The sequence below is a fragment of the Oryx dammah genome, unplaced genomic scaffold (genome assembly GCF_014754425.2).
Source record: "Oryx dammah isolate SB20612 unplaced genomic scaffold, SCBI_Odam_1.1 HiC_scaffold_27, whole genome shotgun sequence".
In the NCBI taxonomy this organism is placed as follows: domain Eukaryota; kingdom Metazoa; phylum Chordata; class Mammalia; order Artiodactyla; family Bovidae; genus Oryx; species Oryx dammah.
This window is the reverse complement of record NW_024070211.1, coordinates 39017559-39042096: the sequence shown is the minus strand read 5'-3', so window position 1 is coordinate 39042096 and position 24538 is coordinate 39017559. Positions and strand designations below refer to the sequence as shown.

The 24538-nt window shown below is 40.8% G+C and overlaps 1 protein-coding gene across 1 annotated transcript in view; it reads left to right on the top strand.

Annotated features, from left to right (window-relative positions):
* Positions 1–21105, top strand: part of PTH2R (parathyroid hormone 2 receptor) — an 88907-nt gene extending 67802 nt beyond the window's left edge. The window contains exons 10-13 of the mRNA XM_040228655.1: positions 12909–13003; positions 16738–16876; positions 18390–18431; positions 19658–21105. Of these exons, the coding sequence (XP_040084589.1) occupies positions 12909–13003; positions 16738–16876; positions 18390–18431; positions 19658–20053 (672 nt within the window). The 3' untranslated portion in view covers positions 20054–21105. The remainder of the gene's footprint in view (positions 1–12908; positions 13004–16737; positions 16877–18389; positions 18432–19657) is intronic.
* The last annotated feature ends 3433 nt before the right edge of the window (positions 21106–24538 follow it).

Sequence of the window (24538 nt, the reverse complement as noted above, 5' to 3'; positions counted from 1 at the left end):
GAATGTTCTGTGTGCACTTGAGAGAAAGGTGAAATTCATTGTTTTGGGGTGAAATGTCCTATAGATATCAATTAGGTCTAACTGGTCCATTGTATCATTTAAAGTTTGTGTTTCCTTGCTAATTTCCTGTTTGGTTGATCTATCCATTAAGTGTGAGTTGGATATTAAAGTCTCCCACTATTATTGTGTTATTGTTAATTTCCCCTTTCATACTTGTTACCATTTGCCTTACATATTGTGGTGCCCCTATGTTGGGTGCATATATATTCATAATTGTTATATCTTCTTGAATTGATCCTTTGATCATTATGTAGTGTCCTTCTTTGTCTCTTTTCACGGCCTTTATTTCAAAGTCTATTTTATCTGATATGAGTATTGCTACTCCTGCTTTCTTTTGGTCTCCATTTGCATGAAATATCTTTTTCCAGCCTTTCACTTTCAGTCTGTATGTGTCTCTTGGTTTAGTTGGGTCTCTTATAGACAGCATATATAGGGGTCTTGTTTTTTAATCCATTCATCCAGTCTTTGTCTTTTGGTTGGGGCATTCAACCCATTTACAGTTAACGTAATTATTGATAAGTATGATCCCATTGCCATTTACTTTGTTGTTTTGGGTTTGATTTTATAAACCTTTTCTGTGTTTCCTGTCTAGAGAAGATCCTTTACTATTTGCTGAAGAGCTGGTTTGGTGGTGCTGACAGCTTTTGCTTGTCTGTAAAACTTTTGATTTCTCCTTCATATTTGAATGAGATTCTTGCTGGGTATAGTAATCTGGGCTGTAGGTTTTTCCTCCTTCATCACTTTATGTCCTGCCATTCCCTTCTGGCCTGAAGAGTTGCTATTGAAAGATCAGCTGTTATCGTTATGGGGATCCCTTTGTGTGTTATTTGTTGCTTTTCCCTTGCTGCTTTTAATATTTGTTCTTTGTGTTTGATCTTCATTAGTTTGATTAATATATGTCTTGGGGTGTTTCACCTTGGGTTTATCCTGTTTGGGACCCTCTGGGTTTCTTGGACTTGGTTGGCTATTTTCTTCCCCATTTGGGGGAAGTTTCCAACTATTATCTCAAGTATTTTCTCATGCCCTTTCTTTTTGTCTTCTTCTGGGACTCCTATGATTTGAATGTTGGAGTGTTTAACATTGTCCCAGAAGTCTCTGAGGTTGTCCTCATTTCTTTTACTTCTTTTTTCTTCTCTGCTTCATTTATTTCCACCGTTCTATCTTCCACCTCACTTATCCTGTCTTCTGCCTCAGTTATTCTACTGTTGGTTCCATCAAGAGTGCTTTTGATCTCAGTTATTGCATTATTCAGTATTGATTGACTCATCTTTACTTCTTCTATCCTCCTTAAACATTTCTTGCATCTTCTCAGTCCTTGTCTCTGGACTATTTATCTGTCACTCCATTTTGTTTTCAAGATTTTGGATCATGTTTACTATCATTATTCTGAATTCTTTTCCAGATAGACTTCCTATCTCATCCTCTTTTGTTTGGTTTGGTGGGCATTTATCATGTTCCTTTACCTGCTGAATATTTCCCCTGCCTTTTCATTTTGTTTAAATCACTATGTTTGGGGTGTCCTTTCTGTAAGCTGAAAGTTTGTGGTTCCTCTTTATTGTGGAGCATGCTCCTTGTGGGTGTGGTTGGACTAGTGGCTTGTCAAGGTTTCCTGGTTAGGGGAGCTTGTGTCTGTGTTCTGCTGGGTGGAGCTGGAGCTCTTCTCTCTGAAGTGCAATGAAGTGTCCAGTAGTGAGTTTTAGGGTGTCTATGGGTTTGACATGGCTTTGGGCAGCCTGTCTTTTAATGCTCAGGGTTGTGTTCCTCCTTTGTTGGAGAATTAGCAAGGTATGTCTTGCTCTGGAACTTGTTGGCTCTTGGGTAGAGCTTGGTTTCAGTGTAGGTATGGAGGCTTTTGGTTAAGCTTGGTCTATTAATGTTACCTGAAATCAGGAGTTCCCTGATGTTCTCAAGTTTTGGAGTTAAGCCTCCTGCCTCTGGCTTTCAGTCTTATTCTTACAGTAGCCTCAAGACTTCTCCATGCATACAGCACAGATGATAAAACATCTAGGTTAATGGTGAAATAATTCTCCACAGTGAGGGACACCCAGAGAGCTTCACAGAGTTACATGGAGAAGAAAAGAGGGAAGAGAGAGATAGAAGTGACCAGGAGGAGAAGAGGGGGGCGTCAAAAAGGGAGAGAGCAATCTAGGCAGTAATCAATTCACTATGTGTGGTGGTCCTGAGATGGTGGAGGAATAGGACAAGGAGACCACTTTCTCCCCCACAAAATCACCATTAGATCATTTGAATGCTGAGTAACTTTGACAAAACAACTTCTGAATCCTGGCAGAGGACACCAGGTACCCAGAAATGCAGGCTGTTCTCTTCAAAAGGAGGTAGGACAAAATATAAAAAACAAAAAGTGAGACAAAAGAGTTAGGGATGGAGACCCATCCTGGGGAGGAAATCGTGAAGGAGGAGAAGTTTCCAAACAGCAGGAAGCCTTCTCACAGGTGGGTCTGTGGGGAGTTTTGGAATCTCAGAGGGCAACATAACCAGGAGGAAAAAACTCCACAGAATATGTGCCTAATCATGACTCCCAGCAGAGAAGTAGCCCAGATGCTCATGTCTGCCACCAGCTAGTGGGGGCTGGATGGGGAGGCTCAGGCTGCATGCTTAGGGTAAGGACTTGGCTTGAGTGACCTGAGGACAATCTGAGGGAGCTAATGTGAGATAGCAACCCAAACTGGGATCACCAGAGAGAAAAAAAGAACTTTCCTGTGAAAGGCTCTAACCTAACACGCAGCCTGACCTGCTCACAGAACAAAGGATTGAGCGAATACCAAAGGAGTGCTAGCCGGCTCTATGAAATTTGCTTTAAAAATAGGGTCTTTGTTTTTTCAAGGTAATAGTAGGTTATAAAAATGAAAATTAAAGGAGTAATAAAGAACTTAAAAATAAAAAAAATTTAAAAATAATAGCAGTAAAAATATATCTAGGAATTTCTCTGGAGCTCTTGTGGGCAGTGTGGAGTCAGTTCAGTTTCAGATAGTTCCTTGTTCCAGCTTGTACTTGTTCTCAAGGTCTATAGGCCCCTTCCAATGCTTCAGTTCAGTTCAGTTCAGTCACTCAGTCATGTCTGACTCTTTGTGACCCCATGGACTGCAGCATGCCAGGTCTCCCTGTCCATCAACAGCTCCTGGAGTTTACTCAACCTCATGTCCATTGAGTTGGTGATGCCATCCAACCATCTCATCCTGTGCCATCCCCTTCTCCTCCCGCCGTCAATCTTTCCCAGCACCAGGGTCTTTTCAGATGAGTCCGTTCTTCACATCAGGGGCTCAGTCAATGTTAACTACAGGGTTTTCATCTATTGCACCCATCACTTCCAGAGTGGTCCCCTCTTCTTTAGTTTGGCTTCCTCTGTTTGCAAGTCTCTTTGGTGTCTAATTTCTGCCCTGACACAAGGGGGTGAAGGTAGTCACTTATTTAGGTTCACTTGTTCACTTGTGTTGTGGGGAGGGAGAAACACTACAAACAAATATTGCGGGTGTGTGTGGGGAGTGCTCACAGTGTAAGGACCATACTGGGTTTGCCCCAGCTCGCGGTGTGTGTGCTTTCCGGGTCTACACTGCTCAGGCTCCAGGGTGCTCTGCAGGGATACTGTCCAAAGCAGGCCCTGCATTTCATGCACTTTCCAAGTCTAAGCTGCTCAGGTTTAGGTTCTCGGGTACTCTGCAAAGGCACAGACTCGGTTGGGCATGCATTTTGTGCCCTTCCTAGGTTCGAGCAGCTCAGACGACCAGGTGCTTGGCAAGCATACTGTCCCAGGTGGGCCATGTATCTTAATCACCTCCCCCATCCCGGCCACTTGGTTTCACGGTGCACCTCAAGAGCACCATCTCAGGTGTGCCGTGTGAATCCTCTGCGGAGCTGATCTCAGGCTGCAACCCTCCTGGCAGGTGTCAACCATCCAGGATCCCAGGAAGATGTGGCTAGCAACTGGGAGCCTGCTCACAGTTTGGTGAAGGATGCCGGTCTCTGGGGCCAAGATTGGAGCAGCCCCTTGCTTTCCAGCTCTGGCTGTTGCATGCCTGCTTCTCTGCCTCCAGCGGTGGGGAGGGACCTGTACACAGCTGGCTAGCTCTCCTTTGGTATTTGTTCAATCCTTTGTTCTGTGAGTGGGCCAGGCTGCGCATTAGGTTAGAGCCTTTTGAGGGTAAATTCTCTTTTTTCCCCTCTCTGGCGATCCCACAGTTTGGGTTGCTATCTCACATTAGCTCCCTCAGATTGTCCTCAGGGCATTCAGGCCTGGTCCTTACCATAAGGATCGATGATGAGCCCGCACCTCCCTGTCCAGCTGAGCGTCTGGGCTACTTCTCCGCTGGCAGTTGCGGTTAGGTGCCTATTCTGTGTGTATTTTTTTTTCCTCCCAGTTATGTTACCCTCTGAGATTCCAAAACTCCCCACAGACCCACCTGCGAGAGGGCTTCCTGCTGTTTGGAAACTTCTCTCACGACTCCCTCCCCAGGATGAGTGTCTGTCCCTCTTTTGTCTCTCTTTTCATCTTTTATATTTTGTCCTACCTACTTTCAAAGAGAACAGCCTGCCTTTCTAGGTGACTGGTGTCCTCTGCCAGCATTCAGAAGTTGTTTTGTGGAAGTTGCTCAGCATTCAAATGATTTTTTGATGAGTTTGTGGGGAAGAAAGTGGTCTCTCCATCCTATTCCTCCAGCATCTTGGAACTGCTCCTAAGTTTGCTGCATTTACTTAGTATGGTCTACTAACTTGAGTACAGAGTCCCTGATCATGGGCATCTTAATATAGATGGAGCTAAAGATTGGCTCATCTGTAGCCATTTGCAATTATTTATTTTCTAGGAATAGAGAATGGCAAGTGGCAGTACCCAGCTGGTATTGTTTCCATGGCTCTGCCAGCTTCAGCTCCTAGCACTTGGACCTTCACACCTACACAGTAGCACTTCCACCTGCATTGTATTACCAGGGAGTATAATCTTAGGGAAAGAGGAATTAATGAAGCATGAAGTAAGTTTAGCCATTCAGAAAGTAGCACTCATATGATACACATGCAGTACCTTCTTACCTTCTTATTGAAAACGTTTCTATAGATGTGAACCAAATATTGTAGTAGATGAGGATAAATGAAAATCCCCAGCTTTCATGTTTTTCATCTTTTTATCCTCCTGAAAAGAAGGTATAAGATCGTGATTAAGCATGACATCAGCATCATTGTGGTGTGTGGCACTCTTTGCCTTTTCTCTTCAATTTACAACCAGTAAAAACATCCATAACTCAACAATGGTGCCTCTGCTCAACACAGCAGGACGCCAGAGTTCCTCGGTGGCACTAGTGGCAAAAGAACCCATGTGCCAGTGCAGGAGATGTAAGAGATGTGGGTTTGATCACTGGGTCTGGAAGGTCCCCTGGAGGAGGGCATGGCGACCAGCTCCAGTATTCTTCACTGGGAAATCCCATGGACAGAGGAGCCTGGTGGGCTATAGTCCATGGGGTCATGAAGAGTTGGACATGGCTGAAGTGACTTAGCACCTTTGCAAAGGTAGGTGGACTGGAACACACGGAGGAGGCAGAACCAGGAGAACAGCAGAGGTGGTGCCTGTGATCCTGGAACCCCAGCCATGGTAGCTGAGCCTGCAGCCCCAGAGAGCCTGGCAGCATCAGGGGGAGCAGAACATATGACTCCAGCCTCCCTGTCAAAGGGGTGCCCCTTGCCACAGGGATCCAGGCAGTAGTGGCAGTGGGCCTATGACCCTGTCCCTCCAGTTTTGGACATACCGATTACTCTGGCTCTTCCATTTGCCCCTACCCACAATGGTAGTCCCTGACAACCCTGGCCATGGCAAAGGGGCTGTGACCCTGGCTCCCTGTCACCCCTGTCCCCAGGGATAATAGAGACTGAGACCCTGGGCCTAGCAGAAGTGACCACCACCCTAATGTCCGAGGTAACAATGCCAGCAGCAACAAGGCACTAATAACCCCAAGGGCACAAGCAGTGACATGCGTGACACCTCTGATAGAGCTGAAGGAAGGTAGAAAAGGCTGATTCTCAAATATAACCAGAAGAAGCTCAGGTAAGAGACCAGAAGCTTGTGAGGCCTCTACTAATTACTAATCCATTGAATCCTTAGAATCAAGTTTTAAAAACAACAACAACAAAAAAAACTTTACCTAAAGAAGAGTGTTCGCTACTTCAAATGTGCTGGCAGAAGAACAACTCATCAAGAGCCATGAAGAACCATGGTAACAATGTATCACAAAAAACAAATGACAGATCCCCCCAAACCAAACTTAAAGTCACAGAATATTGTGATTTTACTGATAGAGAATTCAAAATAGTTGTCATGAAGAAACTCAACAAGCTATAAGAAAATACAGAAAGACAGTTAAGTAAGCTCAGAAATAAAACTGATGAACAGAAGGAATATTTTACCAAGGAGAATGGAACTCTGAAAAAGAACCAAAGTGAAATTCTGGACCTGAAGGACTCTAAATGAGATGAAGAAGGTATTGGAAATACAGCAGCTGATATGGAAGAGAGAGCTAGTGAGTTTGAAGATAAAAATCTTTTTTTTTTTTTAACATTTTATCATATTTTTATTATTTTTTTTAATTTATTTTTTATTTTCCTTTACAATTCTGTATTGGAAAAATCTAGAAATGATAGAAGGGAAAAGAGAATTAAGATCTTAAAAATAGAAGACATTCTATAAGAACTGTTAGGAAGGAAAGAATTATGTTACTGGTATCCCAGCAGGAGAAGAATGGAAGAAGGGAGAAGAAAGTTTATATTTAAAAAATAATAGCTGAGAATTTCCCAAATCTGAGGAAGGAATGGGGTATATTAGTCAATGAAGCTAAGAGAACACTTATGGTGACCAGAAAACATAAATCTAGAGCACAGACATGAAACATAAACAGTTTATCAATCTCTTTGGCATGAAAAATGAAAGTGTTAGTTGCTCATTCGTGCCAACTTTTTGTGACTCTATGGACTATAGCCAACCAGGTTCCTCTGCTCATGGGATTTTCCAAGCAGGAATAATGGAGTGGGTTGTGGTTCTTTTCTCCAGGGGCTCTTCCCTATCCAGGGATCGAACCCAGGTCTTCTGCACGGCAGGCAGATTCTCTACCCTCTTGAGCCACAAGGGAAACTCCTTTGGTATGAAACTAGAGATCAACTACAAGAAGAAAGCTGAAAAAAATAAACATTTTGAGACTAAAAAACATGCTACTGAATAACTGTTGGGTCAAAGAAGATATTAAGAAGAGGTGGCAAGAATACAAAGAATATCTCTACAAAAAAGATCTTAATGACGCAGATAACCACGACGGTGTGATCACTCATGTAGAGACAGACATCATGGAGTGTGAAGTCAAGAAAGGCCTTAGGAAGCATATCTATGAACAAAACTAGTGGAAGTGATGGAATTCCAGCTGAGTGATTTCAAATCCTAAAAATGATGCTGTGTTGCTCTCAATTTGCCAACAAATTTGGAAAACTCAGCAGTGGCCACAGGACTGGAAAGGGTCAATTTTCATTCCAATCCTGAAGAAGAGCAATGCCGAAGAATGTTCAAACTACAGCACAATTGCATTAATTTCACATGCTAGCAAAGTAACGCTCAAAATTCGCCAAGCTAGGCCTCAGTGGTATGTGTACTGAGAACTTCTAGATGTTCAAGCTGGATTTAGAAAAGGCAGAAAAACCAAAGATCAAATTGCCAACATCTGTTGGATAAATGAAAAAGCAGGAGAAGTCCAGAAAAACATCTACTTCTGCTTCATCGACTACACTAAATACTTTGACTCTGTGGATCACAAAAAATTGTGGAAAATTCTTCAAGAGATGGGAATACCAGACCACCTGACCTGCCTCCTGAGAAACCTGTATGCAGGTCAAGAAGCAACAGTTAAAACCAGACATGGAAAAACGGACTGGTTCCAAATTGGGAAAGGAGTACGTCAAGGCTTTATGTTGTCATCCTACTTATTTAACTTATATGCAGAGTACAACATGCAAAATGCCAGGTTGGATAAAGCACAAGCTGGAATCAAGACTGCTGGGAGAAATATCAATAACCTCAGATATGCAGATGACACCACCCTTAAGGCAGAAAGTGAAGAGGAACTAAAGAGCCTCTTGATGAAAGTGAAAGAGGAGAGTGAAAAGGCTGGCTTAAAACTCAACATTCAAAAAATGAAGATCATGGCATCTGGTCCCATTATTTCATGGCAAATAGTTAGGGAAACAATGGAAACAGTGATTTTATTTTCTTGGGCTCCAAAATTATTGCAGATGGTGACTGGAGCCATGAAATTAAAAGACACTTGCTCCTTGGAAGAAAAACTATGACAAACTTAGACAGCATATTGAAAAGCAGACACACTACTTTGCTTACAAAGGTCCATATAGTCAAAGCTATGGTTTTTCCAGTAGTCATGTATGGATGTGAGAGTTGGACTATAAGGAAGGCTGAGAGCCAAAGAATTTATGCTTTTGTACTATAGTGTTGGAGAAGACCCTTGATAGTCCCTTGGACTGCACGGCGATCCAACCTATCAATCCTAAAGGAAATCAATCCTGAATATTCGCTGGAAAGACTGATGCTGAAGCAGAAGCTCCAGTACTTTGGCCACCTGATGCAAAGAGCTGACTCATTAGAAAAGATTCTGATGCTGGGGAACTTGAAGGCAGGAGAAGGGGAAGACAGACGATGAGATGGTTGGATGGCATCACTGACTCGATGGACATGAGTTTAAGCAAGCTCCAGGAGTTGGTGTTGGACAGGGAAGCCTGCTGTGCTGCTGTCCATGAGGTCGCAAAGAGTTGAACATGACCAGTCAACTGAAGAACAGCAACAAAGAAGAAAGCAAAGTAGAAATGAAAAAAAAGTTAAGATAAATGAAAATGAAAATACAACATACCAAAATCCATGTGATGTAGCAAAGGTAGTACTAAAGAGGGAAGTCTGTAGCAATACAGGCATATCTCAAACAAGAAAAATCTCAAACACTCTAACAACCTAACTTTACACCTAAATGAACTAGAAAAGAAGAACAAATGAAGCCCAATAAAATATGGCAAAAACCCTCAACAAAATATTAGCAAACTTAATACAATAACATATTAAAAGCAGCATACATTATATAAAGTGATATTCATTCCAGGGATTCAAGGATGGTTCAATGACTGCAAATCTATCATGATATACCACATTAAAAAAATGAAAGATAAAAATCATGTGATCATCTCAATTCAGTTCAGTCGCTCAGTCGTGTCTAACTCTTTGCAACCCCATGGACTGCAGCACGCCAGGCCTCCCTGTCCATCTCAATAGATGCATAAAAAGTAATTGATAAGATTCAATGTCCACCAATGATAAAAAACTCAATAAAATGGATATCAAAGGAATGTACTTCAACATAATAAAGACCATATATGATAATCACAGCTAACATCATACTCAACAATGAAAAACTGAAACCTGTCCCTCTAAGAGCAGGAGCAAGACAAGGTTGCCCACACTTACCACTGTTATTAAACATAGTATTGGAAGCCCTAGCTAGAGCAGTTAGGCCAGAAATGGAAATAAAAAGCATCCAAATTAAAAAGGAAGAAGTCAAACTAATGCTATTTGCGATGACATGATTTTATACATGAAAACCCCTGATGACTCCATAAAAGAACTGTTAGAACTAGTAAGTTCAGTACAGTTTCAGGGTGCAAAATAAATATACTGAATTGTTGCATTTCTATACACTAACAATGAACTAGTAAGAAGAAAAACTAAGAAAGCAATCCCATTTACAATTGTAGCAAAAAGAATAAAATACCTAGGAACAAATTTAACCAAGGAGGTGAATAATATCTACACTGAAAACTATAAGACAGGGTGAAAGAAATTGAAGACTACACAAAGAAATGGAAAAACAGACTGAGCTGATGGATTGGAAGAAATAATATTGTGAAAATGTCTACATTACCCAAAGAAATATACATATTCAATGCAATCCCCATCAAAATCCCAAGGACATTATACACAAAACTAGAACTTAAAAATTAAAAAATTTTTATATAGAGCCACAAAAGTTCCCTGAATAGCCAAAGATATCCTGAGAGAAAAGAACAAAGCTGGAAATATCTCTCTCCCTGATTTCAAAATTATTACATGGCTATAGTAGTCAAAACAGAACAGTATTGGCTTAAAATCAGACACAGTGGAGTGGAACAGAATTGAGAGACCAGCAATAAACCTACGCATATATTGACAACCAGTTTACAACAAAGGAACAAAGAACATGCAATGGAGAAAGTATAGTCTTTTCAAAAACGGTGTTGAGAAAACTGGATTGCCATTTGCAAAAGAATGAAAATGGACCACTATCTCACACAATACCCAAAAATCAACTCAGAGTGGATTAGACTTGGATGTAAGACCTGAAAATGTAAACTCCTAGGAATAAACATAAGCAGTATGCTCTTTGGCATGGATCTTAGCAATTTCTTTCTGGGTATGTCTCCTCAGGCAAGGGAAACAAAAGCAAAAATAAGCAAATGGGACTATATCAAATTAGAAAGCCTCTGCATAACAAAGAAAGCTATCAGCAGCAAAAAGGACAGCCTACCAAATGGGGGAAATATTTATAAATCATATATCATTATTCTAATAATGGGACTAATATCCAACACATATAAAGAACTTACCCAACTAAATAGCAACAACAACAAAAATGGGTAGAGGAGCTGAATAGATATACAGATGATCAACAAGCACCAAAAAGATGTTCAATGTCACTAATTATTAGGGAAATGCAAATCAAAACCACAGTGAGGTATCATTCCATGTCCACTAGAATGGCTATTATCAAAAAATGAGAAATAAGAAATGTTGGAGAGAATGTGGAGAATGTGAATTGGTGTAGCTACTATGGAAACAGTATTGAGATTCCTTAGAAAATGAATAGCACTATCATATACAATACAGTTTTTCCACTTCTGGCTATTTACTCAAAGAATGCAAAGACATTAATTCAAAAAGATATATGCACCGCTATAGTCCTAGCAGCAGTTTTTTTTACAGTAGTCAAGATATGGAAACAACCCAAGTGCCCACTGATAGATGAATAGACATAGAAGATGTGATACTTATATATCTATATTTATCTATACACACACTCAAGCACACAGTGGAATACGAATCAGCTATAAAAGGTGAAACCTTGCCATCTGTGATACAGATGGACCTTGAGGATATTACACCAACTAAAATAAGTCAGACAGAGAAAGACAAATATTGTATAATTTCACTTGTATGTGGGATATAGAAAAATTAAAAAAAAAAAAAAACCCTCAAACAAAGTAAATGAGCAAACCAAACTAAATAAAAACAAATACTTAGATACAGAGTTTACCAGAGAGGAAGAGGGTGAGGAGGATGAAAGGGGTAAAGGCGAAGGATAGAAACTGACTTTTGAAGTTAAACATGCTGTAGTATATACCAAAACTGAAATATAACGTTGTATACATGAGACTTATGTGTTGTTATAAACTAATGTTACCTCAATAAATTAAAAAATTCAATTTAATTAAAAAATAAAGATAATGGTTAAGAATTCCATATTACAGACTCATACAGACCTGGTTCAAATTCCAGCTGGTAGCTGGGTAGTCTAGGTTAAATCAGCTAACCTTCTTGAGCTAGAGTTTCTTTATATATAATAAATATACCTGTCTCATATTTATATGAACATTTAAACTAGAGAGAGTGTTCAATACTTAGTAGCTCTTATTAACCTGAAGACATCCTTATTCTACAAGTTCACAGCACAGCTCTGTTTGTTCTCTAGGATATGGGGCTCAAGACCCCCAATTCTTGTGGGAAACTGTGAAATTGGTGAGAGTTGCCTATGGAGTAGTCAGTGGTAGGATGGCAAAAATGGTAAGGGCTGATGCGGATGATAAACTCGATTGGTTAATGGGGCACATAAATCACCCAATAACCGAAATTCTCCAAATACCAGAAAGGACTGAAGACTCTGCAGGATAAGTTATCCCAGGATGCAGAGTTGATAGGTCCTCCCTTTGAGCTGTTAACACAAACCCACTCTTGGTAACCCACATTTCCATTATTCCTGAGTACTAGCACTTCCTGGACTATAGACGTCTCCTTGAATGAAGGGACCCAGGGGGTTCGGACTTCCACCTCTTTATGAACCCTGACCTGGAGACCTTTTCTTCTTTTTCATCTTGGACCTCTTCACTAATCCTTGAGGCCCTTGGACATAAAATGTCCAATATCTTTTCCTCAATCCCTCCTTTTTAAAGCCAGAACTTGATTGTCTCTGGTGGTGCTCATATCTCAATTTAACTGCCAACACAGGGACCTTTTCTTATCTTATACAGCATCTTACCTGGCTTTCCCCCCCGCCCCCCAACCTTATATATACTTCACCCAGTGCTTTTCATACATCGTAGAAGAGACAGCATCCCCAAAGCAACCCTGTTATTCTCCCTAAAATAGATACAGAAATGGGTAATTCATTTTGAAAAGGCAGTCAGTTATATTTATATGTAACTTTAACCAGTCTTCCACAGAACTTCATCTGAACTTTGGCCTGGAAGTCCCCCATGGATTCTGGCAGATTATCCTCTGGTATTTCTGATTTCTAGTGTTGAAATTTTCTCTGTGTTATCATAAGGGCAAATCAAGAATCACTATCTTTCTAATATCTTATCTGAGGTTTCCTCATTCACATTTACAGAATCAGTAATTTTCAGTCTTTGAATACAAAGAAGTTCAATTTATGTAAATTTTGCAAACAACTTGAAGACTAAGTTATAATTCTTTGTAATATTATCTTCTTTTTCAGCTGAATTTTATCCTGTTTCTGAATACCGTTAGAGTTCTGGCTACTAAAATCTGGGAGACCAATGTGGTTGGGCATGACACGAGAAAACAATACAGGTAATTCCAGGACAGATATCCATAAAAGAAGATATTTTGGTTACTATTTAGACTAAAGGACAGGTATCAATTGATCTGAAATGTCTCTAAGAGACTAAATTGGGAACATGTATTTTTGTTTGGTTTAATTGTGCTATTTATCAGAAAAGTATATATATTTTAGGAAAATATAAATAACAACAAACCTTACCATGTACTTAAATTCTAAGTATGTTTTTAAAAATATGTTCTTAGCTATTGGGATTTTATAATAAACTTTGTAACCAGGGCTTACCTGGTGGTTCAGTGGTAAAGAATCCACCTACCAAGCAGGAGATGCAGGTTCTATCCTTGGGTCAAGAAGATCGCCTGAAGGAGGAGATGGCAACCCACTCCAGTATTCTTGCCTGGGAAATCCCATGGACAGAGGAGCCTGGTGGGCTACAGTCCAGGAGGTCACAAAAAGTTAGACAGGGCTTAGCGACTGCACACACACACAACAAAAATTAAGAAAGTGTATTTGCTATACTGATTCCAGTCTGCCCATCAGACTGTGTGTGTTGTGTGCTCAGTCATGTCTGACTCTGCGACCCCATGGCCTGTAGCCCGTCAGGCTCCTCTGTCCATGGGATTTTCCCAGGCAAGAATACTGGAGTGGGTTGCCGTATCCTTCTCTAGGGGATCTTCCTGACCCAGGGATTGAACTTGCATTTCCTGCCTCTCCTGCACTAGGAGGCAGATTCTTTACCACTGTGCCACCTGAGAAGCCTTCCCTTCAAATTGGCACCTCCCAAATAACTGATTTTTAAGAACTTTCAAATGTACTGATTGAAGGAGGTCTATTATTCAGTCTTTGTTGGAAAAAAGGACAAATTAAGTATTTATTCACTTTTCACTTTTCACTTTCATGCATTGGAGAAGGAAATGGCAACCCACTCCAGTGTTCTTGCCTGGAGAATCCCAGGGACAGGGGAGCCTGGTGGGCTGCCGTCTCTGGGGTGGCACACAGTCGGACATGACTGAAGTGACTTAGCAGCAGCATGAATATGAAAGTGTTAGTCACTCAGTTGTGTCCAACTCTTTGTGATTCCTTGGACTATAGCTCACCAGGCTACTCTGTCCATGGGATTCTTCAGGCAAGAGTACTGGAGAGGGTTGCCATTTCCTTCTCCAGGAGTTCTTCCTGACCCGGGGATCAAACTTAGGTTTCCCACATTGCAGGCAGATTTTTTACTGTCTGAGCCACCAGGAATATCCTAAGTATTTATAATCATTAGTATTTATAATCATTATCAAACTATTTTAAGACTATGTCTGTTTCTCCCAATGATCATTTCAGAGGTTCTAAGTCATTTGGGAAGTGGCTTTTAAGCAACTGAACATATACACCCACTAGTCAGGAGCATGTGGATTAGTTTCTGCAATCCCCGAACAAGAATCTATTTCTTTCTGCCTCACGTTGTCATGAAATGCTATCTCAGACACAGAAAGGAAGAAATCATTTCCATCAGATTTCCATCTTCACTCACAAACATTTCCATCTTCACTCACAAACATTCCCCTATACCATGTAGGAAGCATTTACTGTCAGGCAGAAAAGACTACAGGTACAGATGGATCGAGGTCTAGAATAGGACACACAGTGTGAACGAGTGGTCAGCTGCTAGCTCCAGTTATTTTCAGTATGGTTGGAAGTGGTGGTACTATAAATTGTGCCTAAGCATTTACAGTAAAGGGTCCATGCTATACTAGTAAAGCTTGTCTCATGTCACATCCCACTGGTGAAGACAAAGGTCAAAGGATGATAGAAATGGAAAAATGTAAGTAGCCTTTCAATCTTCATGAAATGAAAAAGCCTTTCAATCTTCATAAAATGAAAAAGTACACTTGTGTTTGAAAGATGCTTATTTCTCTAGTTCTGAATAAAAGCTACTATTTCCTTTATTTCTGAATGATGTGAAATTATACTTTCAGTAGAAAGTTGCCCAAGAGACTTGAAAAACTCTGGTGAGAACAAAGAGTGGATTATCTTTGAAACTAGATAGAGTAGTCAGCTTACTTCCAAAAAGAAAAAAATAAGTAAGTAGGGAAAGAAAGAAAGGAAAGAAGGAAGGAAGGACAAAAAAGAAAAGAAGGAAAAACACTGCAGGAAAGACCAGTGAGGGAAGGAAGGTTACAATCCTTTGAGATTTTTTTAGTTCAGTCGTTCAGTTGTGTCTGACTCTTTGTGACCCCAGGGACTGCAGCATGCCAGGCTTCCCTGTCCATCTCTAACTCCCCAGAACTTACTCAGACTTATGTCCACTGAGTCGGTGATGCCATCCAACCATCTCATCCTCTGCCATCCCCTTCCCCTCCTGCCTTCAATCTTTCCCAGCATCAGGGTTTCTTCTAGTGAGTCAGTTCTTCCCATCAGGTGGCCAAATTATTGGAGCTTCAGCTTCAGCATCAGTCCTTCCAATGAATATTCAGGACTGATTTCCTTTAGGATTGACTTTACTTTGAGATTACTGGGGTATTAAATGATTCTTAGAGAAAGAGGTATATTTCTTAGAGAAAGAGCCACTTCTTACATCTCAAATGTTGAAGCTGAAGATTTAGGACAGAAAAAAAAGGCATTTTGCAATTTCATGAAAATAGTATCCTTAAGCAAAAAGAGTAGAAATGAGATTAGAAAGACTTAGGGGATAATTGTGGTTTTCTCTGGTGGCTCAAATGGTAAAGAAATTTGCCTACAAAGCAGGAGAACTGGGTTCAGTCCCTGGGTCAGGAAGACCCTCTGAAGAAGGAAATGGCAACCCACTCCAGTATTCTTGCCTGGAGAATTCCATGGACAGAGGAACCTGGCAGACTACAGTCCACAGTTGCAAAGAATCAGACCTAACTGATCAACTTCCACTTCTTTCAGGGGATAGTAATCACTGGAAGTGAGAATAAACTGCCTGATTTAGAATAGAAATAACAGGAAGAAGAGGAAGGCAGGGAAAAATGAGCAGAAGTAGTGGGTCAGAGCGGAGAAGGTGATGGCACCCCACTCCAGTACTCTTGCCTGGGAAATCCTATGGATGAAGGAGCCTGGTGGGTGCAGTTCGTGGGGTTGCAAAGAGTCGGACACGACAGAGCAACTTCACTTTCACGCATTGCAGAAGGAAATGGCAAGCCACTCCAGTGTTCTTGCCTGGAGAATCCCAGGGACAGGGGAGCCTGGTGGGCTGCCGTCTATGGGGTCGCACAGAGTCAGACACAACTGAAACGACTTAGCAGCAGCAGCAGCAGCAGCAGGAGCAGCAGTGGGTCAGAGATGGGGAAATCAGTCCCTGTTAGTCCTGCTAGGCTTTATTTTTTTCCAGAAAGCTGTGTCTACAGAGGGCTTCCCCAGCTCTCAGTGGTAAAGAATCCTCCTGCAATGCAGGAAATGTGGGTTCGATCCCTGGGTCAGGAATATCCCCTGGAGGAGGAAATGGCAACCCACTCCAGTACTCTTTCTTGGAGAATCCCGAGGAGAGGAGCCTGGCTGGCTACAGCCCATAGAGTCTCAAAGAGTTGGACATGACTGAAGCAACTTAACATGCACATGTCTACAGAAAAGTGAAGTGAAGTTGCTAAGTCGTGTTCAACTCTTTGCGACCCATGGACTATCCAGCCCATGGAATTCTCCAGGCCAGAATACTGGAGTGGAGTGTCATTTCCTTCTCCAATGTCTACAGAAGGGCACTCTATATTGACTAATTAAAAGACTTGCTGTTCTCTTCCAGGAAACTCGCCAAATCCACACTGGTGCTGGTGCTGGTCTTTGGTGTGCATTACATCGTGTTCGTGTGTCTGCCCCATTCCTTTGCGGGGCTGGGGTGGGAGATTCGGATGCACTGTGAGCTCTTTTTCAACTCCTTTCAGGTAGAGAGTGCCATCTAGTAATGTGATTCCTATATTTTGCCCTCCTCTCCAGCCCCGCTCCTCCAACCCCCCTCCGATGCTGCCAAATTGCAAGCTCGTGTCTCTGCCTCTTCTCTGACTTTCATGCACCACCCACCTGTCTCCCAAGGGCCAGGAAAGGTGCTATTTTCTGGCACCCTTACTTTTCTATCCTGCGGAGGTCAGGTTAACCTCTTACCACAGCAGGAGCCTGGGCTGTGAGACAAGAAAGCATATTGCTGTAATATATATGACACCGTTGGAGCAGGAATCTGTGTGTGTGTATGGAAATCAGTGAAAACAAAAGACAGGATAGGCAGGTGAGAGGAAAAAAGGGAAGGGGAGACAAGAAAGAGGAAGCGGTTGCTTCCATACATTTGATCTCAGCAGAAAGCACGATACTATCGTCCCTCACATGGACGGCTACACACACCTCCTAACTCTTCTTCCTGCTACTCATTTGCTGCCACCTCCTGCCTTCAACCTAGTCTTCATAGAATAGTCTGAAGACTCTTAAAGATAAATCTGACCATGTCACTTATCAGCTGAACATATCCAGAGGCTTCTCATTGCAGTCAGAATGAAATCCAAACACTGTTTCCTTGTGTGCACAGCCCTACGGTGCAGGGACCCTGCCCAGCTGTGGCCTCACCTCACACCATGTTCCATGCTGCCCACTAGGTCTGAGCCACACTGGCTCACCCACAGTTTCCGTTCCTCAGGTTCACTTCTGCCTCAGGGGCTGTACTTGCTGTTTTCTCTGCCTGAAATGCTCTTCCCTCTAATACTCATATGGCCTGGCTTCTTCTCACTCAAATCAGCTTAAATGTTACCCTCTCAGAGAGGTCTTCATCGAGTTGCCCCTCTGATAGATCTTCTCCACTCTTCTCTTCCAACACCACTTACTTTGCCTGAATAGTCTTTATCTCATCATTTTACATTTTTCTCCTGTGGCTATTTGTTTATATTTTATTCATCTGTATTCTCTTCCAGAATATAAGCTGTAAGAGAACAGGGACCTTATCTGTCTTGATTAAATTGTTTATCTCTGTAACACTGAGCATTTCACAGTGTGTAAAGTCAACAAATATTTTTGAATGAGTGGGAAAAAAAAGTTTGTGTTTTCACTATAATATACCCTATGCCTATAGTTGTCAACATTCACAGTGTATAAATTTCACTTACCAGGTAGGGGATGTTCTGTGATTCTGAATGGCAAACATGAAATTAACATGATAAAAATCAGTTATTCATGTATCCTGAAGTATTTTATCTATTTATTTGGTTAATTTGACACCAAGGAAAGATCTCAGACAAATTTCATGTATATTTAAGGATTTGGAAATATTAGGAGAGAATAACTTGTATAATTTTCTGGAGGAATCATTTAAAAAAACCCTGTTTTTCAACATACGCATTTTGACACAAGATGCTTTAGTGCTATGATCTTCATAATTAAAATTAATTAATTAAAACATTCTATTTTCTCTTCCAGGGTTTCTTTGTGTCTATCATCTACTGCTATTGCAATGGAGAGGTAAGTTTGAAGGAACCCCAGACCTCCTGTAGGTCCAGCTCTGAATATAAATCGCTATCACAATATGATCTGAATCTCTTTAGAATCTCCAGGGGTTACAGGAAAGAATGGGCAGGGAGAAAGGAGATATTTTCATCATAAATTATTTTGAGAAAGTAAGAATTGATGTAAATAAGCCAAGGTCTTCCTCTTCCAGCACTTTTCCATGTCAATTCAGTTGCAAACCTTGATGTCAGAAACCCAATTTATGGAATGCAAATTGATACTTGGAAGGACAGTGAACATCATATTCCAGTCAGTGCTTCAACTTACATTTAATTTCAAGTTCTATAACAAAATCAAATATAACTCTCTGGGAATAACCCATTAGAACATTGTGACATTTTTAAAACTACCTGATGGTGATGGGACAATTTCAGTTCATTTAGGAATTGCCTGGAGAGAGAGAATGGTACCAATCTTCTAGGTGACATCAGCTTATTGGGTTTCTACTGCTTCCCGTGGAACTTTCAAAAAGCTCCCTTCTGGAAAGTTGCAGTAGCAGAACTGAATCTTCAGCAGCAAGGATGGAAACAAGAGCCCTACCCTGCTCAGAATGCCCTTGCAGTACCCACTTTTCATAGTCCAGTCCTCCTGCCGGTTTCTCTCCTTCGTTATGCTTGTGCAGAGTGATAGGTTTACAGTTCCGTTTACAGATAAGCAGCTTCCATGCCCTTCCACAGCCTCAGCTGGCACTATGTATCCATATTGTTCCTCCAGCCCAGACCCCCTTTTTTTCCTCTCCCATGAACCATTTATACTGGCTGCATTTCAACTTCTATTAAAGCACTAACCTTGGACAAATCTTTTTGCCTCTCTCTAAACCTCAGTTTGCTCATCTCCAGGAATAACACCTCTCAGGAAGAGATTGAGAGAGAATACACAGTTGAAAATATACATTTTCACTATATATGCACTACAGTACTGCACATCTGGGGTTGGTTGAGTCCACCCATGTGAAACTCCAGATATAGGCTAACTGAGAATTCATAGGGAATTTTTCAGCTACAGGTGGTGGGCACCCCTAATCCCTGTGTTGAAGTGTCAACTGTCTATGTAAAGTCCCTTGTATACAGTGGAAATTTAGTGATTATTACTATCAATGAAGTCAGGGCACATATCCATCTAATAAGGTTGCAGGGCCTCTGAAGGTTTTTGATGCATGAAATGGTCCTTGTGGCGTTTAGGTTCAGTCTGAGGTGAAGAAGTTGTGGAGTCGGTGGAATCTCTCCGTGGACTGGAAAAGGACGCCCCCGTGCGGCGGCCACAGATACGGCTCCGTGCTCACCACGTTGACGCACAGCACCAGCAGTCAGTCGCAGATGGCGGCCAGCACCCGCGTGGTGCTCATCTCAGGCAAAGCAGCCAAACAAGCCAGCCGACAGCCCGACAGCCACGTGACTTTACCTGGCTACGTCTGGAGTAACTCGGAGCAGGACTGCCTACCACAGTTGATCCATGAAGAGACCAAGGAAAGTGGCGGGAGGCAGGGAGATGAGATTCTAATGGAGGAGTCTTCCAGGCCATTAGAATTTAACACAGGCCTGGAAGGAAGCAAAGGAGAAACCGAGGATGCTCTGTGAATCCATATCTGTGTCTTTGAAGAGCTGGTTCATCTCGTTTTGTCAAAGGAGCTAGGCCTGTGAGCAGTCAGGGCTCCGGTGTTCACAGCCCATTTTCGGGCGCCAAGAATTGACTCCTGTAAATACTAAAGCCACAAAAGGAAACTCAGTGGAGCAGTTTATTACCTTATTTTGGCATCAAATTCTTTTCTGAATTGATATGCAGTACTTGCTCTGTGATGTTCATTCTTCTGCTCTTTTTGGGTAGAGAAACATTTCAGTTGCTTGGTTCTAGTTTTCTCTTGTAAATATCACTGTAAATATGATAAAGATCATTTGGTATGTGACATTTGCCTTTAAACAAATCAGTATTGTCTTTTCCACTTTAAGGGACTTCTATCATTCCATTCATTTTGTCTGTGCATAGGAACAATTAGGGTCTAAAAATGTACATTGAAAGATTAAAGATCGCAGAACAAGTACACACTGGAAGATAAGTTGTCTGGATTTTGTTAAAATAATAAATGTGTGAGAAACTTGTTTCATTCTAGGAAAAACAGAAATTATTCAAAAAAGAATATTGCACATATTCCTCCTTTTGAATGTCCCCTCTGTGACCAGCCAAATCTCAAGTCTTCATTCTCTTGTAAACCTTAACACAAGGTTTTCTTGGTCAGTGAGCTTATGTCTGCAAACAGATTTTGTTTGTAATCATTTATAGTCATGGTCACACTGAATTTATTATTTTTTCTTTGTTCTATTACTGTATTCCAAATGGCATGTGGGATAAATTAAAGTTTGTTTTAAAAATACATTTTGAGTCACTTATGTTCTCTTAGCATCTAACTTTGTTTATAGGAATCAGTCAAATGTCCTTTCTTCAAACCTACAGAGATCAGCATGTAGCCCCAGAACTTCACTGAGCTTGACAAGTCAGTATGTTGTAGCAGTGAAATATTTATTGTGTGCATGTTGGGTACACATATCCTGCTAGGTTTTTACACACATTAACCTATTTAATCCTCACCACAAAGTTTATGGAGTAAATCTTATTGCTGCCCTGCTTTTTACAAATGACTGTGACTCATGGAAGTAGATTGACTTGCCCAAAGTCACACAACTAGTGATTGAGAGAACATGGTTTCAGACCCAGATCTACTGACTTTAAGCATCTTTTTCTGTCCCTGTTGACCATCTGCATATCTTCTTTGGAGAAATGTTGGTTTAGGTCCTCTGCCCATTTTTTTTGATTGATTGTTTATTTATTTTCTGATACTGAGCTGTCTGAGCTATTTGCATATTTTAGAAATTAATCCCTTGTTGGTCAAATCCTTCACAAATACTTTTCCCCATTCTGTAGGTTGTCTTTTTGCTATGGTTGTCTGTGCTGTGCAAAAGCTTTTATGTTTGTTTAGGTCCAATTTGTTTATTTTTGTTTTTCTTTCTATTGCTCTAGGAGAAGGATCAAAAGAAAAAAAAAAATTGCTGTGATTTTTGTCAAAGAGTGTCCTGCCTATGCCTTCCTCTAGGAGTTTAATATTATCTGGTTTCACATTTAAGTCTTTAATCCATTTTGAGTTTATTTTTATAATAGTGTTAGAGAATGTTCTAATTTCATTCTTTTATGTGTAGCTGTCCAGTCTTCCTAGCACCACTTATTAAAGAGACTATCTTTTCTCTATCGTGTATTCTTGTCTTGTCATGGATTAATTAACCATAAGTATGTGGGTTTATTTCTTGGATTACTATCATATTCCATTGATCTATGTGTCTGTTTTTTATCAGTTCTATACTGTTTTATTATAGCTTTATAGTATAGTCTGAAGTCAGGGATTATGATTCCTCCAGTTCTGTTCTTTCTCAAGATTGTTTTGTCTATTTGGGGTCTTTTGTGTCTCTATACAAATTTAAAGTTTTTTTGTTCCAGTTCTGTGAAAAATGCCATTGGTAATTTGATAGGGATTGCATTGAATCTATAGATTTTCTTGGGTCATATAGTCATTAGAACTCACTTTCTTACCAGCAGTTATTTTTATAAATATAAATATTTATATGGTTGAGTTTATTAAAAGACATTCTCATCTTTTCTAGTTATTAAGTATTTTGGCCCATGAGTTGGATTTCAGCCTGCTTTGTCTGTGTCCTCCACTCTTGAACCTTCTCCCTGAGACAGAGAAGCAATTTCTCCCAGGAGGTTCAATTCTAAATGGATGGTCAGTTTAGAAATAACATATACAAAGAATTATATATATACATTGGCTTTGTTTTAGGTACTAAGCTTGGTATTTTCAGTATATTTTGTCAAATAGTCTTCATTACACACTATGATGTAGTTATCACCATCTCAAAAATGTCATGATAATCAGAAGTAAAACAATTTGCTCAAAATCACAGTGGCTTAGCCAAGATTTGAACCCAGTTCACTTTAGCTCTAAAATTCTTGATTGTTCTTGCACCCATATGACCCTTTTAAATTTTCTTTATCAAGAGCCTAGTGGTATGCCAAGTCAATGAGGAAATAAAAAATAATTATTAATAATTCCAACTATTTTGATGGTAGAGTTACCAATAATCAAGGATATGTAAAAAAAGAAATAATATGACAATAGTTTTTGATAAAAGCATTTAAAAAATGTACTTATTTACTTATTTAATTTTATTTTTGGCTGTTCTGGGAATTCATTGCTGCATGGGCTTTTCTCTAGTTGCGAAGAGCAGGGGCTACTCTCCAGTTGTGCAACATGGGCTTCTCATTGTGGTGGCTTCTCTTGTTGCAGAGCATGGACTCCAGGGTGCTTCAGTTCAGTTCAGTTCAGTTCAGTCGCTCAGTTGTGTCCGACTATTTGCGACACCATGAATTGCAGCATGCCAGGCCTCCCTGTCCATCACCTTCTCCCGGAGTTCACTCAAACTCACGTCCGTTGAGTCGGTGATGCCATCCAGCCATCTCATCCTCTGTCGTCCCCTTTTCCTCCTGCCCCCAATCCCTCCCAGCATCAGAGTCTTTTCCAATGAGTCAACTCTTCGCATGAGGTGGTCAAAGTACTGGAGTTTCAGCTTTAGCATCAATTCTTCAGTGCTCAGCTTTCTTCACAGTCCAACTCTCACATCCATACATGACCACTGGAAAAATGAGACCTTGACTAGACAGACCTTTGTTGGCAAAGTAATGTCTTTGCTTTTCAATATGCATTCTAGGTTGGTCATAACTTTTCTTCCAAGAAGTAAGCGTCTTTTAATTTCATGGCTGCAGTCACCATCTGCAGTGATTTTGGAGCCCCCCAAAATAAAGTCTGACACTGTTTCCACTGTTTCCCCATCTTTTTCCCATGAAGTGATGGGACCAGATGCCATGATCGTAGTTTTCTGAATGTTTAGCTTTAAGCCAACTTTTTCACTCTCCTCTTTTACTTTCATCAAGAGGCTCTTTAGTTCCTCTTCACTTTCTGCCATAAGGGTGGTGTCATCTGCATATCTGAGGTTACTGATATTTCTCCCAGCAATCTTGATTCCAGCTTGTGCTTCATCCAGTCCAGTGTTTCTTATGATGTACTCTGCGTAGAAGTTTTGGAACCAGTCTGTTGTCCCATGTCCAGTTCTAACTGTTGCTTCCTGACCTGCATATAGGTTTCTCAGGAGGCAGGTCAGGTGGTCTGGTATTCCCATCTCTTTCAGAATTTTCCACAGTTTATTGTGATCCACACAGTCAAAGGCTTTGGCATAGTCAATAAAGCAGAAATAGATGTTTTTCTGGAACTCTCTTGCTTTTTCGATGACCCACTAGATGTTGGAAATTTGATCTCTGGTTCCTCTGCCTTTTCTAAAACCAGCTTGAACATCTGGAAGTTCACGGTTCACGTATTGCTGAAGCCTGGCTTGGAGAATTTTGAGCATTACTTTACTAGCGTGTGATGAGTGCAGTTGTGCGGTAGTTTGAGCATTCTTTGGCATTTCCTTTCTTTGGGATTGGAATGAAAACTGACCTTTTCCAGTCCTGTGGCCACTGCTGAGTTTTCCAAATTTGCTGGCATATTGAGTGCAGCACTTTCACAGCATCGTCAGTAATTGCAGCACATGGGCTCAGTAGTTGCAGCTCTCTAGAGCACAGGCTCAATGGTTGTGGTACACGGGCTTAGTTGCTCCAAGGCATGTGGGATATTCTTGGACCAGGGTTCAAACCAATGTCTTCTGCATTGGCAGGTGGATTCTCTACTACTGAGCCACCAGGGAAGCCCCAAGCATTTTTATTAACCAATATATCATGACTGTCAAAATGAAAAATAACTTTTCAGTTTATGCTCTTTTTAAAATTTCACCCAAAATATGTAACTCATGTTTGTAAAGATCTAAATCCCATTCTTTTTTTTTTTTTTAAGAATGTACACATACTTTACTGACAGTGAGTATGTAAAGGAGTATTTTGTTAACATTTTTATTTGATGTATAGTAAATGTGGTCATGTTTTCATTATGAATAGTAAGGGGGATAAAAAAAGAAAAGATCATA